This window comes from Nomascus leucogenys, chromosome 5 (genome assembly GCF_006542625.1).
Source record: "Nomascus leucogenys isolate Asia chromosome 5, Asia_NLE_v1, whole genome shotgun sequence".
Lineage (NCBI taxonomy): Eukaryota > Metazoa > Chordata > Mammalia > Primates > Hylobatidae > Nomascus > Nomascus leucogenys.
In genome coordinates, this window is record NC_044385.1 from 4,867,754 (window position 1) to 4,886,673 (window position 18,920).

Here is an 18,920-nt window from a genome sequence, read left to right on the forward strand (position 1 = left end):
AGATCTGGATTTCTTTGTTAAAGTCGTCGTTTTAATACAAACGTCCCAACTCTATACTTCAAGAACCACGACTCCTTAATAAGTTACCAAATTTTAACAGGTCAGTTTTCTCTTTTATTTGCAGAATGATTTGGTTTGATTTTTGTTTTAAGGTTTTTGGCTCTGAATTATGCTTATATTTTGATGTTCAACCCACAGTTACATGGGGGAAAAAAGAAGGGCAAGTGACTCTGAATCAAACACAGCTTAAATGAGCTTATGAAAAATTATTAAGTAGAAATGCCTGTATCACATGGTTGTTTTTAGTTTTTCATTTTGTGAAAGACATATGTGGTAGAAAGCATATCAAAAAAATCTTTTCTAATTTTAACTATAGCCTTGATACTGCAAACTCTTTGATGCATAAAATGTATAAAGTGATCATTCCATGTGCTACACTGTATACGTTAGATTGGCAGAACCATACAAACAGCAAAAATCAAGGTTTCATGGTAGCTGGGACTGAAAACTCACAGGACAAATTCAGAGATGGACAAGTCTTCCTTTCTCAGTCACTACCCCAATGCCCACCCCCATCCTCCAAGTTTGACACAATTCAACTCAATTTTCCTTTTTGAACAAAGTTTCAGTTCTTCTGTGGATGGGAAAGACATTGCAAGGTCTTATCTCAGACCAATGGGCACACCACTGCAAACATCATGGCACTCGGCTACCCCGCAGACTCCCTCTCTGTGGTCAGTCTTCCCAGCTGCCCTATCTGTTACTGTCTGATTAGTTCTGCTAAGGAGCCCCTCCCCTGCCAGCTTTCGGTGCCATCTGTTCTACACAAGATGGCTGCTGCCCAGCAACCTAACACTGCCCTCCTACCTGGCACCCGGCTACCATCCTTACCCCAAAGTGCTAACACAGGTTCTCACTGCTGGCAGAGTCAGGATTTCATTACTACTACTTTGACAAGTGCAGGGTTGTTTGTAATTTCTCTTTTATCCTGATTTTGATTGTACAACCACCTCCCACTGATTCAGTTTGCTTCAGTTTTGTTGCTCACAGATTTTACTCTCCACATTAATCTCCCTCTGGCATGTTACTGCATCTGTTCCCTTTTTTATTATTAATTTTCAAATTCCCACCATTTTTGACAAAAAGGAGGTAATCTACACTCGGTTTCTGCCCATTTCATTTTCTTTAATTTGGAAGATAAGTATGAAAGCATGCCAAAGAAGTTAATTCTCCGTTAACAGTTTATTTTCTGGCATCCCTCAGCCTTTGTATATGAAAAACAGATAGGAATAAATGTTGACTGAATCGCAACAATATAGTCCCAACCATTCCTGCATTTAATGAAAAGCAAACATATGAAACAGCATCTAAAAAGTTTATTAGTTACATGAATTGTCTCATGCTGCCATTTTTTTTCCTACTTTTAACAGATAATTCTTTGTGCAAATCAGTTTGAGTGCAGGATCTGAATTTGGGTTCCTCCACAGTTCTGATCTGGGCTCAGTTTTCACTGTAGATGGATTTTATCATTCCTTAATATCATTATCATCTTTCCTCAAACCAAATGTTGTTAACTAATTCAATAGTGAATGATTCCGAATAAATGCCTGACTTCGGAAATAGGTTAAGAATAGAGAAGTGCCATCAGTGCAACAAAGCAGAACTTACAGAGCCCCCAGGTCACAGAGCTGCTTCCATTAGATATTGTTTTGACAAAGAGTTGATATCAGGAATGGCAAGATAGTTTTCCCTCTAAAGACAAAGAGGATCATTTAAGATGTAGAAAGTCAAAAGTAATATATTTAACAATGTATTACTCTGTGCCCCAAATTTTTCAGTACCATAGCCTTGCCATAAAGAGCTTCAGTCAGGTGGTCATGCCCCTAATTGCTCTAAAGTTTTCTAGACTGATCAATACACTGACTACTCATTAATTTATTTTACCTGAACTCATATTAAAAGCATTGGAGTGCCTGAATAGATAAGCTTCAGATTTAAAAAACGCTGAATGAGTTCAAATGATTTTGCATACTCATATATATATCCTCATAAAATCATAGTTAAGGTCTGTAGGAAATCAAGTACAATAGGGGATTTTCCCCAAGGTGACAAAAAATAATCAGAAATAGAACTAGTACAAGCGTCAAGCTCAAGCAACATCCAGCCTGGTGAACCACACTTCAGATGAGCTACTGGGCAAAGGGCAAATCTGGAACACTGCCCAAACCCACTCTGAATGCTTCACCTTGACTGCCTACCACCCTCACCTCCTGCATACATTCCAATAGTGACTTGCTCTTTACTTTGTTTACCTCTTTTGTTCATATGGTTCTAATGGTTATTTCCTCAACACTGGGTTCATTCTTTTGGTAAATCTCCTGGTCAGGAAGAAGATTAACTTCTTCTTGAGTTAGACACAGGAAAGGTGTCAAAGGGATGCCCTGCTTATTCACTGGCGCCCACCCTGGGGAAGGAACCCCTTTGATACTCTGAAACCCAAGCAGCCTGTGGCTCTCCCTCCCTATCCCCCATGGCTTGGTCAAGGCAGGAGATGCTCAGCCCTATCACAGGTGACCCTGCCTGCTGGGGAGAGGCCACACAGAGCCAAGGTGGAGCAGAGTCTTTGCTCAGCTAGATGGCAAGCTGCTTCCAAACATTTTCTGACCTGTTTGGTGCCTACTCTGAGCTCCCAAGATTGACTGCATCCTTTGCTTGGTGGCTCTAACAGAGTTGCAGCATAATAAAAATGTGTTTACTTGAAGTGGGCCCTGGTCTCCCATGAGACATGGCTTGGGAGAGGGCACTGAGGAGACTGAATATTCCTCAAGCCTCTTACTTGTTCAGGATCCTTATAATGAGCTTTAATTCCAAGATTTATCAATCAACAAATCACCATATACTTTGCGGGTATCAAGGAAACATTAAATAACAACGGAGCAATGCCTAATAACTGATGTGAAGAACACATTCACTAGGAGGAGGTGTTTAAGAAGAAACTAAGTATCAAAGCCAGGCACAGTGGCACACACATGTCATCCCAGCTACTTGAAAGGCTCAGGCGGGAGTTTCGCTTGAGCCCAGGAGTTTGAAGCCAGGCTGGGCAATACAGCGAGACTGTGCCTCTAAAAATATATATAAAAGAATGTTAATTAATTTTAGAAACTTACCAGAAGAAATTAAACATCAAGGTGATGGGCTTTTGTTATATTCCTTTTACTTTAAAAATAATATTGGAGAGCCAAACTTTTCTTTAGAGACATACTCTGGCTTAGGGCTACTATGAGAACAATTCTATGTTTTTGCTTTTTCTTTCCTATTTTCATTGAACCTGATGCTCATTGTTGTTGAGTCAGGCAAGTGGTGTGGGCAATACATTCTCGGTTTCCTCTGGGCTTCTTCAGGAAATGAGTTGGCTGCCGCTGCCACCATGCACCAGGCTGTGGGCCTATGTGGCAGGGGAGACGAGTGCATCCCCAGTGGAGATTTTCATTGCATTCACATTTGGGCTTCACAGAACTGAGAGGAGCGAGCCAGGGAACGTTAAGCAGAACCTGCAAACACACATTTCCTGGCAGTGCCTGACTTTCGAACCTCTCCCGCCCCGGGCCACACTGAGACCAGGGTTCTGAGCCCTTCAAACAGGTGGAGCAGAGCAGGCTCAGGCAGTGTGGTGTCCACCAGAGCAAAATGAAATGCCTTTTCTTTCCTGGCTCTCTGACAGCCTGTTTTCTCTGATACTGGGTGGGGGAAGGAAAAGAGGACGCAATTTAAAACAGCACCAAGGCCATCTATTTCAAGCCTTGAAGATGTTGGTTGCACATATATCCATTTAAAATTATTTTTGACACATTCTCTGCTTAATTTATTCATGAAAGGAGTACAAGAAAAAAATGAGCTTAACTTTGAAATGGAAACTTTAGGCTAAAAATTCTTGAATAAAACTCAGGAGGAAAAAAAAGATAAAGTTCACTGTAAAATAGCAAGAATATACATCAATGTTATAATACCCTCTTCAGATAAACAGACAATGAGTTTGGCTTTTTGACCTAAGCTTGTTGTTATCTTAAGATGAGTTCCCCCCCACTTTTTTTTTAATTTTCTCAATAATAAGAAGCAAAGGGAACTTTATTCAATGTTTATAGAAAACCTGCTAAACACCCAGTGCCTAACTTGGTGCTGGGGGCACAGAGATGAAAGAGACCTGGTTCCTGGTCTGGGTGCTGAGATTTTACAACACCAAAAGTATTTCTACTTCAGTTTGAAACAAGCTTTTGCTCTTCATCCCCTGCCTACTCTCCTCCCTCCTGGATACCCAACCTCAAGCTTCACCTTCGGAGGCTCGGCTTCCTCATCTATAAAGGACTGTTTTTTCTTAGGCTTGCTGGGAGCAGTGAGAAGCATAGCATCTCAAGCTTCTTGTGGTAAATGATCAGTATATTTGTTTTAATTTCTAATCTTTTGCAAATAGTTTCTTAAAACACAATAAAAATGAATTACTAGAAAAAATTTAAAAGATACTCTCCCCCAAAAAAACTCATTGATCATGCGCTTGAAAATTGTGACAATTCAAAATTGATATAAAATTTGCCAAATACTTCCATAGATTTTGGTACTTATCTTGTCATAGACACTAACAAGCAGCCATCATGGGCCACAGCTGGAACAGGACTATGCAGAGACCAAGCACAATATATGTGCATGTTAGAGATTTAGCTGTGCTTCTTTCTTTTTATATTCTAAGAGTTTTCTAAGTAAAGCAACAAAGAGACCCTATTGTTGTGAAGAACTGATGCCTCTTTGGACTTATCACATGTTGACAAGGGAGAATATCATTTTCCAACGTACATGGACAAAAATGTGCTCCTCACTCCCCTTTCTCCACTTGAAACCATTTCTTAGAGGAAAAATCAGGGCTTGCATTTTTATTTATTTATTATTATTATTAATTTTTTTTGGGGGGGACGGAGTCTCGCTCTGCCGCCCAGGCTGGAGTGCGATGGCAATCAAAGCTCACTGTAGCCTTAAACTCCCAGGCTCAAGCAGTCTTCCCAAGTAGCCAGGACTCAGGCACGCACCACCATGTAGCCTCCCAGATAGCAGGACTCAGGCACGCACCACCACGTAGCCTCCCAGATAGCAGGACTCAGGCACGCACCACCACGTAGCCTCCCAGATAGCAGGACTCAGGCACGCACCACCACGTAGCCTCCCAGATAGCAGGACTCAGGCACGCACCACCACGTAGCCTCCCAGATAGCCAGGACTCAGGCACGCACCACCATGTAGCCTCCCAGATAGCCAGGACTACAGGCACGCACCACCACGTAGCCTCCCAGATAGCCAGGACTCAGGTACGCACCACCACGTAGCCTCCCAGAGCAGGCTCAGCACCACCATGTAGCCTCCCAGATAGCCAGGACTCAGGCACGCACCACCATGTAGCCTCCCAGATAGCCAGGACTCAGGCACGCACCACCACGTAGCCTCCCAGATAGCAGGACTCAGGCACGCACCACCACGTAGCCTCCCAAATAGCAGGACTCAGGCACGCACCACCACGTAGCCTCCCAGATAGCAGGACTCAGGTACGCACCACCACGTAGCCTCCCAGATAGCCAGGACTCAGGCACGCACCACCACGTAGCCTCCCAGATAGCAGGACTCAGGCACGCACCACCACGTAGCCTCCCAAATAGCCAGGACTCAGGCACGCACCACCACATGGCCTCCCAGATAGCTAGGACTCAGGCACGCACCACCATGCCTGGCTAATTTTTTAATTTTTTTTTTTTTTTGGTAGAGCTGGGGTCTCATTATGTTGCTCAGGCTGGTCTTGACCTCCTGGCCTCAAGTGATCCTCCCACCTTGGCCTCCCAAAGTGCTGGGCTTAAAGGTGTGGGCCATGGCACCTGACCATGGATTATATTTTTAAAAAGACAACAGGGGCAACAGTGCAGATACCTGGTGTTTTACTCACCCAGGATCCCTGACACCCTTCCCCTAGTAAGAGCACCTCCCCTTACTTAGTGCAACTTTCTTCCCTTATTCCATGTGATTCTGAAGAGGCTACCAGCCACAGCACCCAAAAGTGCATGTGTGTGCCCAAGGGTGATCCTAACCAAAGGTTTTGAAATTGGAAGTGAAGGAGCTAGGAAGTCACATTCTTACAGTTTGAAATGAAGGGTATTTCCTTTATCATCAATTTCAGAATGAAGAATGCTTTACTTCATGGTATGGAAGAATCTGAAAGAATTAGCAAAATTCAGATAGAAATTGGGCCCTGTTCTGAAAAGTTAGAATATGATAGCATGCTGGCTCCAGGAAACCCTGAGGCCAGGTGCACCTGGATTGTACATGGTCTGGTTATAAAAATTTATCAATTTATCCTTTTTGGATTTCAGTTCACCCAAAAAGTCCTGACTCGTATTGATAGGCTGGGAGGTCAAACAATTAACTTCAAGAAAATATCTGTACTAGAGGCCGGGCACAGTGGCTCACACCTGGAATCCTAGCACTTTGGGAGGCTAAGGCAGGCAGATCGCCAGAGATGAGGAGTTCAAGACCAGCCTGGCCAACATGGTGAAACCCCGTCTCTACTAAATATACAAAAATTAGCCAGGCATGGTGGTGCCTACCTGTAATCCCAGCTACTTGGGAGGCTGAGACACCAGAATTGCTTGGACCTGGGAGGTAGAGGTTGTAGTGAGCCGAGACCACACCACTGCACTGCAGGCTGGGCAACAGAGCAAGACTCTTGCTTCAAATTAAAGAAACAAAAAAAGTATCTGTACTAGTTACTACGTGGAAACTGAAAGCCCTGGAAAGGCAGCCTCTATCACTCTCCCCACATGATCTATCCATCATAACACGTTAACCTAGTGACTCCTCTGCTGTACCCTTTTCTCACTTTCAAAAAGACACAAATCCTATAGGTCAAGCTGATGTCTTTCTAGGTCACAGGTCAGATCTTCCCATTTGGATCACAAAAGTAGGTCACAGTATAATACCTGTTTGGTGGACTCTCACTTAGATTCCTGCTCTGAGAAATTCTTTGAAGTATATACATATTATTAAAAAGATCATTTATGTAAAAGGAGAAATAAGAATTTTTAAGGTTTTGTACTTAGGGCAATCCGAGTTCTAAATTCTCTGGATAATAAACAAAAGAAAGCTTCCTGCAGTAGTTCCCCACAAGATCAGATACAAGAAAAAAAATGCAGGATTTAAGAAAATGTGTTTCAGTACATGGGCAAAAGGTATGGAAAAGAATGTCTCAGTAAGCAGTTAATAAGAGTCACATAAACGGTAAGAAGTGGTTGCTTTATTCAGCCATATCATAAATTAACCCAACCACGTGTGTGTAAATGGTAGTCATATGAGAGGCGTAAGCCACCGTGCCTGGCCTAAGATGAATATATTCTTAACCTCCGAGGTGATACCTATAGCTCTTTACAGATATTTGGACATGTCAAAAATAAATACTTGAAAAATTTCTACTTTTTAATAAAAGCCTCTCTTTCTTCTTGGGTGAAAATTAAGTAAGGGAGTAAAGGAGAATGACAATTGCATTATAACATGTTTAAATGACAATGGCAAATAATGGGCCAAAGGAAACGGTTTCTTAGGAAAAATTGAAGCCAAAATTTACCTTTATGTGTCATGAATAAGGAAGCAGCTAACATTTCTTTCCTTTCCTTCTTTCTCTCTCTTTCTTTTTCTTTCTCTCTCTCTCTCTCTTTCTTTCTTTCTTTCTTTTTTGAGATGGAGTCTCGCTCTGTTACCCAGGCTGGAGTGCAGTGGTGCAATCTTGGCTCACTGCAACCTCCGCCTCCCGGGTTCAAGAGATTCTCCTGACTCAGCCTCCTGAGTAGCTGGGACTACGGACGCGTGCCATCATGCCCAGCTAATTTTTTGTATTTTTACTGGAGAAGGGTTTTTACCATGTTAGCCAGGATGGTCTTGATCTCCTGATCTCGTGATCCACCTGTCTCGGCCTCCCAAAGTGCTGGGATTACAGGCATGAGCCATCGCGCCTGGCCGGAAGCAGCTAACATTTATGTCTATTATAAATTCATGTTACTGATTTTCTAAGTTGTCTTTTTCAGAACAACTGCATTAATCCCTTTCTCTAGTAATTTACATAGAATTACAGCTTAATGGATAAGGGTACAAGCTTTGCAGGCAAATTACTGGGGTTCAAAACCTGTTTCAATAACATATCAGCTGTGTAACCTTACATGACTCCTTTCCTTCTCTGTGCCTTAGTTGCCTCAGCTGTAAATTGGAGAAAATAAGAGTCTGTACCTTATAGAGCTATTGGTAGGATTATATGAGAAGCTCTCAGCTTGGTTCCTGGAACAGCAGGGGCTCAGCAAATGTTAGCCACTGCTGTTAGCTATAACTCTATTATTTTTTAAAGAGCTGCTACATGTAGCATGGTACCACGCAGATACTAAGATGAATATATTGTTGTTGTTGTTGTTGTTGAGACGGAGTTTCACTCTTGTTGCCCAGGCTGGAGTGCAATGGTGCAAACTCGGCTCACTGCAACCTCTGCCTCCCAGGCTCAAGCGATTCTCGAGCCTCAGCCTCCCGAGGAGCTGGGATTACAGGCTTGCACCACCACGCCCCGCTAATTTTGTATTTTTAGTACAGGCGGGGTTTCTCCATGTTGGTCAGGCTGGTCTCGAACTCCTGACCTCAGGTGATCCGCCTGCCTTGGCCTCCCAAAGTGCTGGGATTACAGGCATGAGCCACCACGCCTGGCCTAAGATGAATATATTCTTAACCTCCAAGGTGATACTTTTTTGGTGTCTGTTTGATCGTTGTGTGTACTGTATTTAACTTACTCTTATGCATACATGTGCACCTCCCAAATACCATCGATTCCCCTACACGGAATGCCCTTCATTCCCATTTTCCTACATCCAAATCCTACCAAGATCAGTAAGAAGTAATCTGTTTCTCTCCCTGTAATCCTTTTCTACAACCTCCCTTCTGGATCTTATCATTTATCTTACCAACTACATGTGTATTTTCTTTTTCTTTCTTTTTTCTTTAATTTTAGAGACAAGGTCTTGCTCTGTTGCCCAGGCTGGAGTGCAGCGGTGCCATCACAGCTCACTGCAGCCTTGACCTCCTGGGCTCAAGCCATCCTCCCACCTCAGCCTCCAGAGCAGCTGGGACTACAGGCACGCACAACCATGCCCAGCTAATGTTTGTATTTTTTGTGGAGATGAGGTTTCGCCACGTTGCCCAGGCTGGTCTCAAACTCCTGGGGCTCAAGTGACCTGCCCGCCTCAGCCTCCCAAAGTCCTGGGATTACAGGTGTAAGCCACCACACCCGATCTACTCATGTATTTTCTTCTCTTCCCCACTAGCCTGTAAGCTTCTGAAGGGCAGCAGCTGAGGCCACTTTATCTTTCTATCTCCCATCATCCCTAGCACAGCGTCTTATGACAGAAAATGCTCCATGTAGAATGGGTGAATAAATGGATGAACATTTTTAAATGTGCCTGAAAGTCTGTTATGGAAAAGGAAGAAGTGGTTTGAATAATATTAACAGTAATAACTGGAAGAAAGCAGCCTTGCTTTGTTTTCATACATGCTAGCCTAGACATGTTTAGTGAACATGCTTACGAGGCACTTGTTTCAAACACTGTCATTTTTTTTTTCCCCCAGAGATGTGGTCATGCTATCTTACCCAGGCTGGCCTTGAACTCCTGGGCTCAAGCGACCCTCCTACCTCAGCCTCCCAAGTATCTAGGACTGCAGGTGTGCACCACAGCACATGGCTTCCACTGTCATCTTTTAATTATGGGGAGCTCTAGTTTAAGAGTGTGTGTGTGTGTGTGTGGTTTTTAAACACGTACATGTAAGTGAGAGGCCTGGTGCACTTTACTAAACCTACTTGCATTGTTAGAATGATTATCATTTGATTCTGATATACTTAAACATATATATTTACACAAAGTTAAAAATAAAAAAAGTGATTACAAAATCATAATATAGTATCATAGAGACAAGTAAAATTCCCAATAAAAAATTTTAGCCTTATCACCTTCTTATACTTTTTACTCTGATATATGTGAGAAAATATTTATTTGTATAGCAGTACTGAGCTTAAAAGAATAGTCATACATTTGGAATATAGTCACCATTTTTATTAATGACTTATTGAGCTCCAACTCTTTGCAAAGGGATGAGCTAGGGGCTCTGAGAAATATAATACTGATAAGACCTCTCCTCCTACTTGAAGAATAACACATTCCAGAAGCAAAAAATAGCAAGCACACAAAAAACTTCCAAATATTAATTCTTGTTTTTCCAGATTTTGCTTTTTCCTCCTTCGAGTAATTCATTTACTCAAATGCCATCAGCTCAAAGTGAAAAGAAGGATTCAAGGGGAGAAGTGCTCCCTTCTGACAAGAATCAACAGGGAGCCCTAGGTAGAAAAATCAGGATTTCAGGGAGACCTTGGTAAGAAGGTAAGATTATAACAGAGCTAGAGAAGGTCAGAGGGGTATTCTAGGTATAGAGAACAGCAAATGGAGGGAAAAAGGGGAGCTGTGTGTGTTTACATTTATCTGGAAATCAGCAGGTAAGAGGGTTTCATCTTGGATGAAATCAGACTGGAAGGTTGAGAGCCTATCAGGATGACCTCACATGCCATGCTGTCATTTGCCTTTCTCTAATAGAGTGGCACCATGGAAGGTTTTCAGAGCATAGCAACAGAGTCAAGGCAGAGGCTCATGAATATTCACTGGGCAATGGTCAGCAAAAGAGACTGGAAGGGTGTTGAGACAATTTTGATAACCTTTGTGACAGGTCAGCAGAACCTAAGTTACAATGAATTTAAGTGGTGGGTCTGAGGGTCATTTCAATGAACTTTCTGAAGTTCAAACTAAGGAAATACCTTAAACAAAAGATCATCCAACCAATTTAAATGCCTGATGTCCAGAAATAGGAACTTAATAATGGGTTGTCTTAAATCATTATTAGAATCATTGATTATCAGAACTAGAAGGAAACTTATAAATCATCTAGTCTCACCTCATTTTATAGGTACATAAGCAGGCCCAAAGAGTTAAGTAATTTGTCAAAAGTTGCAAAGAATGCCTGGAGTGAATGCCTACAGAAGATACTATAATTCAGGTTTCTTCAATCCTAGGCTGTCTGGGGACCTCCCCTAAGAAAAACATATGGTTTTAATTGTTACCACTCCCTGAAAATACTCTTTGAATCATTCTTCTTTATTCTTTTCTTATGTATCCGAAGACCCCATTTCAGTCTTATTGGCTAGTGGCTGTTCTTCCATTGTACTTTAAAACATGATCCTTTCTATGGGCTCTTAACCACTCCCTTAGCTACAATGAATACCTTTATGTAAAAGAGGATCCAGATCTAAGCCTCTAGTCATGACCTTTCTCCTCACACCAAGCCAACATTGGACATCTCCACTGGGGTTGCACAATGAAAAGTATTCTTTTCCTCTGCTACCTCTTTTAAGTTCCTCAGTTGGCTTAACAGATCCTCTAGTCAACTTGGGCTAGAAAACTTACAGTCACCTTTAATTGTGTCCTCTCTTATTCATGACTCCAAATACCTCCTGAAGATGCTACTTCCTTTCCACTTCACGGGACAGCCACAGCCAAGGGCTTCATTACTCTCCCCCTGGACTATGGTGCTTATATTCTAATTGGGGTCCCTGCCAGTCATCTCTTCTCAACCCATCCATTTTTCACAAAGCTCTTCAATTACCTTCTTTAAATACACATTTGAATCTGTCATTATTCAAGCCCTCTTGACTTCTTACTTGAACTAAACAGCCTCCTGAGGAGTTGGTACACTTTTTCTGTAAAGGGACAGATAGTAGATATTTTAGGCTTTGAGGACCATATTCAACTCAAGTGTGGTAGTGCCATACATAATAAATGAAGGATAATGGTAGTGTTTTCCAATAAAACTTTCTTTATGGATGTATAATCTTTATGTGTCAAAAAAATATTGTTTTCCCTTTTTTTCATCCACTTAAAAATATAAAAACCATTCTTAGTTAATGGTCACACAAAAACAGATGATGGGTCAGACTTGACCCATGAGGTGCAATTGCTGACCTTGGGCTAACTGGTCTTCCTGTCTCCTGGATCAACTCTCAAAGCTCACTTTCCACACTGCTCTCTGAGTCAAGCTCCCAACCCAGAAAGTCAATCATGTTGACACCCCTGCCTAAAATGCATTAAGAGTAACTCAGAATGGGTGAAACTCCGGAGATGGCCCATAAGGCTCTTCTGCTGGTCCCTGCTCCCCTTTCCAGTCTTATCTCCTACCAAACACCTAATCTGATAGTAGAGTTTCTCTTTTCTCCCATGTTTATGTCTCTGTATATATTGGTCTCTCTCCCTGGGGTACCCAACCCACTTTCTTCCACTTTCAGAATTCTTACTCATGAACTCACTAATCAAGATTACTGCCAAATATCTCCACCTCCCTGACTATCCATTTTCACTGTCAGCTTTCCCTGATATCAGCTTTCTTTGACTATCGCCTTCACCTCTGGTGCAGAATGGGCCAATCCCCCTCCCTATGTGCTCCTGTGGTAATCATCACTTTTATCATTGCACTGTTGTCGCACTCTATTATATTTGCATATACAGATGTGGCTTCTTTACTAGAGTATGAGCAATCTAAGGGTAGAAACTGAGTTTTATTTTTTCTCTCTATGCCTAGGACCAAGCAAAAGTACTTAAAAGATAGTAGGTGCTCAATAAATATTTGTTGACTAAGTGAATGTTACACTCACCCATTTGGGTCCTTTAATTAATGCTAAATTTCTATTTTCCTTTTTTTTTTTTGAGACAGGGTCTTACTCTGTCATCCAAGTTGGAGCGTAGCGGCGCAATCACAGCTCACAGCAGCCTTGAACCTCAGGGCTCAAGTGATCCTCCATCCTCAGCCTCCTAAATAGCTGGGTCTATAGGTGCACCACCATGCCTGACTAATATTTTTTGGGTTTTTTTGTAGAGATGGGGTCTCATTGTGTTGCTCAGGATGATCACGAACTCTTAGCCTCAAGTGATTCCCCTGTCTTGGCCTCCCACAGTGTTGGAATTACAGGTGTGAGCACTGTGCCTGGCCTCTATTTACCGTTTTAAAATCCAATAAGGAGAAACACCAAAAAAGTGGTAGGCTATTTTTCTTTTAGGTTGATGTAAAGATTTCTACTACAGTTTTTAAATTTTCTTTGCCTCTAAAGATTTGGATCCTTATTTCATCATTACTTTAAACATGGTTTTCATATTCAATTTTAAACTTTGTTTAGAATATGCCATTTGAAGTGTTTAAGTTGAGACTGTGTGGTAAGGTGTTATCTGCGTGGGAATTATGTATTTCAGCTGATCTACACTGAAAAAGAATGACACAACATTTCTCAGTCACACACCTGAGTATACTGAATCAATAAAGCATGGGGAGGGGTGGCAAACTTAAAAAAAAAAACAAAAAAACAAAAAAGTACTGTATATCAGAAATAGCCCAACAACCAAGTCACATTGTCAGTGCAAAGGGGAGATATACACAGTTCCTTGCATTTCTAATTGTCATCTTTAAATTTATGAATGTGGATTTTATAAAACACGAACCCAGACTAAGCATAAAATGCTTACAAAAGAGTACCGCACTTAGAAAATAATTTTTATTTCCTGTAAAACTACGTTTAAATTTTAGTAGAATTGGTTTAAATAAAGCTCAACCAAAAAAAGCTTTCTATGGAACCAAGCAAAACCGTTTTTCTTAAGAACAAAGGAATTAGTTACCACTCGTCCATTTTCAGCAGTTGCTGCATCTTAATATGCTCTACTTGCAAGAAATTGATCTTGTCAAACACTACAAATTGATACTACACGGGAAAAGTCTCTACGGACTTTGACTTCAGAAATTAACTCTCTGAATAAGACAGAATGGCAAAAGGGGCAAAACCAGCATTAATATTTATTTACTGAAGCTCAGCCACACTGAGACGTTAAAAGCTGTCCTATTTCTGAGGTTTTGCAGTGCTTAGCACACAAATGGTTGGTTCTGAATAGAAGTCTGACAGAAAAGAAAAACTATTAACATTACCATGATGAAGCTAAATTCTGAAACTTCTAAGATTAAATAACCACAGGAATTATGCTAACGTTATGTTCTCACTTCTACAATGACAATACTTTAAATGAGCATTAAAAGAACAGTTATTATTCTGCAGTATTAAGCAATTTTTTTCTCATGTATGTGTTTCATCTATTAAGATTTTTTCTAGATACCATACATGTATTAATAATTTATTTTCTTTCTTTGCTTTCTCTTTCTTTCCTCTTTCTTTTGTTTAAAAGGGAAGATGTCAAATCATTTGGAATATTATCATAACAAAATGTTTTATACAAGGCTTGATTTTAACAGAACCAGAGGCATCTTAACACTCACCCAAAACTTTGGGAGGTTCACCAACCTCTAGAATATTTTTTTCTCCAAATGCAGGCTGTTCAAGTGGCGCTTTTCTCCATCTGTTAGCATACCGTGCTCAGAATTACATTGTCATATTTCATGTAAAAGGGATCAGTCCCCTTTCATAGTTTAAATTCAACATATTACTATGATTGGAAGACCAATGTTTTTCTAATTTATAAACCAAACCAAATATCATAAACTTACATGTTTATTTAAACAAAGTTCTCTCTAAAAACTGAAAAACTCTAAGAACTGAGCAACCCCAAAGGCTTGATGTGAACACTGAAAAATCGTAATAAAACTCAAAGTGAAAAGAAACCACATATGATAAAGTGAAATATCTACTTTCTCTGTTTGAATTTTTCTTTCTGTGTGTGTATTTATGTGTGTGTGTGTCTGTGTGTGTGTGTGTGTGTTTCCAATGCAGCAAATTCACAATGCTTACAACCTAAAGAGTCTTACTGTAATTTAGGGCCGAGCTACATATTTACTAAAGTTGCTGACAATGATGATCACATCACAAAATCTCATGATGGAAATGAAGTAATTTGAAACCTCAATGGTGTAAGCCTGGTTATAATAATGATTTGAACATAAGCAGTGCCAATCTATTTCATCTCGAAATTTTACACCTCCTTAGGATGCAGATTCCTTATTTTGTATCAGTTCCATTTCAATTTGCATCTTACAATTTATTTACTTTGTCTCTCTCACCACTGACAGTATTTTATTATTTTCCTAAATAAATTCCTCACATCCTTCAGTTCAAGATTTTTATTAGACGTAGAATTAGCAGAAGAGGTAGTAGTGGTGGTAGGAGAAATATGTCATTTTGCTTATATTGATAGAGAATCACCTAAATATTTGAGCATTGTAGATGAAAGGTTTTGTAATCTATCAGTAATTCCCTGCCACACTTATCATTCACATGTCTGGGTGTTTTGCTTACCACATCTCCACTTTTCTTAATATGCCTGAAAGCTATGTGTAAATTGAATGACTAAGACTAACTCTAACAACTGTTTGGAAGCCTGTGGCAAAAATCAGTGGAATGAAATCGGTGCTATGGCGCATAATGGGATTAGGGAGTACCTGGTGAGGTGCAGTTGGTGCTCGGATTCGCCCAGCAGTTCTGTTAGTCTCAGGCACTCCTCTCTGGCCCGGGCTGCCTTCTGCTGCGCCTGTTCCAAGTGTTGTTTGCTTTCACCCAGTTCTATTCTCAATTTCTCTATTTCCTTAGGTAGAGAGAAGGGGGGAAAGCATCCACATAAAATACATGCACTCGAATTCAAAATTAGCTCATTTTTATTTTTTGCCATGAATTTCAATATGATAAAAAATTATTAGAAAATTTAGGCTAGCTTCCATTTTATGACAAAAGGAATTAGCACATCCAAAAATGCACATGAGTGAGGTTTTATTTTGGATTGTAAAATGAAGTCTAATTTTAAAAATGAAATGATTAAATGAGAGTAGTCAAAGTGGATAATTGCACTTTCATTCTAAGAGTCGTTCCCTTTAAAAAGTAATATTTACTTAAAATGCCACTACCTTTAAAATGTAACATTTTTGTGTGAGATTCAATCAGACACATGCAGTGATTTACCAAGTATGTACTTTTTATTCTAAAAGATAAATTTATGGCTTCATTTGGGTGTTTTGAAACCCAAATTAAAGGTAAAATAAACAATTTAGGAGATACTTTAGAAAAATGTGAGGTGTAAAAAAATTGCATGATTATGATGTTCAATATTACTTGGAAAAAATAATCCAGGAAAAAAAAACAGCATGAGAAATTTAAGCATTGAGAGTGTATGAGATTTCTGAGCTAAAATAATATTTCCACTTAAATTTGCAATTTAAAAAGTCAACAACAACACTCTAAGACTAATAAATATGAATATATAAAATTTATGGAGGTTTATTTTTTGGTTTTAGGATGAAATTATACTTATCTTACTGAAACTCAAATATTTCAAAGCAAAAATACCTTATATAGGACATAATTTTAAATAATTTATATATTAAAGTAGAAATATTTATTTATCAATAGAACATCTGTAAAATTAAGCCAAAGAAAATAAAAGATGAACCTTTAAAAATATTTAGGCTATTAAAACAAGAAAAAAAAAAAGGGCAGAAACATTTTCAAATTCAGCAGAAAGCAAGAAGCAAATTTGATACAGAAAAAATTGCAACCTCCTTTTGGAAAACAAAATCATGTGTAAGTAGAGGGATTTAAATTTAGTATTTAAATAAACTTCCAAATTTCCTCATGTCCTTATTCAATATTCTGAACAATCTCCAACTACATTTGATACATCATGGAGGATAAATTAAACAATTCATTTACATTTTTTCTTGTGTTCATAACAGTATAAATATTCAGTTTATCTCCATCAAAACCATACATTAACCAACAATATAATAACTTAGTACAGTTCTCAAATATTGGCTTATTTGAAAAACTATGAAATAATTGTATCATTTTCATTCAATGTAGATTTTCTGTATCTTTCAAATTGGAATACTAAGTTAAACTGACTTATTTCTTTAAAATATTGTGTAATTAAAATTATACCCATGTATTTCCAATTTCATAATTAAATATAATTAAAGAGATAAAAATAATAAAGACTATTAAATTTGTAGTTTAACATTTATAAAATTAACAAAAGCAAAGAAATACAGAATTGGAATTATATGTTAACTTTAAAACTTCAAAAATTTATTCATTAATTTTCTTACACAGTCCTATATGTAAGACACTATACTAAATAATATGAATTCAGAGTTCCCATCTCTAAACTCAGTAGTTAATAATTCATCTGGGTAAATGAGACACATATACACAAGAAGACTATCAAAATGCAAAGCATATAAGAACACCAACTGAGTTATAGAGAAAATTCATGCCTCAGTAGCCAGATGAGGGATATATTCGCATGAGCAAGAAAAGTGAGAAAGAAGTAAGGGCACAAAAGCTCTGGAGTGATACTTTAGATCACATTATGAAAGCTCTTTAATTGTAGATTAATAACGCTACATTTTTCTTATAGATAATAGGGTGACAGTAATGGTTTAAACAGGTATGCAATATGACAGAGGTTGAGCTTGAGAAAACTGGATCAATGTGTACAATCAGTTTAAGGTGGCAAAGAATGGCAGAAGGGAGACCATGAAAAGATAATTGCAGTATTCCAGACATGAGGAGTGGAGGAACTTAAAACAGAAATATAAAGAGAAAATGGTGATTTTATGGAAATAAAAGGAGAGGAATCGGAAGACCAAAGATGACTCTGGAATTTTGAATTGAGAGAAGACAAAAGAATGACAGTAATAGAAAACGTATAAAATTCCAAACTTTTTTAAAAAGAAAAGATACAATTTTTGTAAGCACTATGCAACAATAACAACGTATGTACCTTACACTGGTAATTAGGTTTTAAGTATAAATTAGCTGCTTTCTTTTCCTCATGTAATAAAAAGTCAAGGGTTGTGTTGCAAGACAGTCCAGACACAGAGGTAAAGAACATGGGTCTAACAGCCAACACATATCAGGGCTCCAGACATAGCTCTGGCACTTTTCTGTGACCTTAGACAAGTCATTAGACTGTTATACAGTTTCTTCCTTCTAAAATCGGTGTGATAACAAGCTTCTAAAGCTGTTGTGAAGATTAAATTAGGCAGAGTGCCTAGCACATAGTAAGAGCTGAATAAAAGACAGTGAATATCATTATTACTGATTTTTCCCTCTCTCTTTCAAGAACAGCAAAGTGATAAGAAAAAATGACCCACCTAAGAATATGTGACTATCTCTAAAGAGTTCTCAATTTAATTCACAAAACTTCCCCCTTTTCAATAAAGCAGTACTTTGGTGAAAACTGAATAAAACTTCATCAACTGTAATTTTCAAAATGTGAAATGCGTTTTTGTTAGGAAGATGGAAAATTACTGCCTGCTTCTGATTATCCATGCCAACGAAAGAGCTTATTGGTGCAGATAATCAAAATCAACAAATAATCTAACCAGCTGGACCAGGGCTCAACACTTACTCCCTGAGTCAGGAAAATCTGCCATGGCACCAAGTCCAACCGTTAGAAGAGAAATCTCTTGCCAGAAATGCCATGCTCCCACTGGCAGGATAACCCTTTGCCTCACCCAACTAGGTCAGGGCTGCTTCCCTGGCCGTATATAGCAGCTTGGGGATGAAAGACCAACAACAGCCATAGGCCAATTGTACATTACTCTCAAAGCACACTATTAACCTGCATGTCTACAGTGCAGTTTGATGTGGCCATCTTTTGGCTAACTGGGCAAAGGCAGGTCCAGATAGCTTTACGCCTTATCAAAAGATATCTTTCAAGTCATGACTAACCACCAGAATAACTCAAAGTAGAAACTGTTAAAAGTGGTCACTGCAAGAAAACAGT

At 39.3% G+C, this 18,920-nt stretch overlaps 1 protein-coding gene across 8 annotated transcripts in view; it reads right to left on the bottom strand.

The window, feature by feature from the left end:
- The window catches only part of SDCCAG8 (serologically defined colon cancer antigen 8), a 275,423-nt gene that overhangs the window by 121,779 nt on the left and 134,724 nt on the right, over positions 1 to 18,920 (bottom strand). For all 8 annotated transcript variants that reach the window (XM_030812583.1, XM_030812584.1, XM_030812582.1 and 5 more), the window contains exon 13: positions 15,580 to 15,722. In XM_030812583.1, the coding sequence (XP_030668443.1) occupies positions 15,580 to 15,722 (143 nt within the window). The remainder of the gene's footprint in view (positions 1 to 15,579; positions 15,723 to 18,920) is intronic.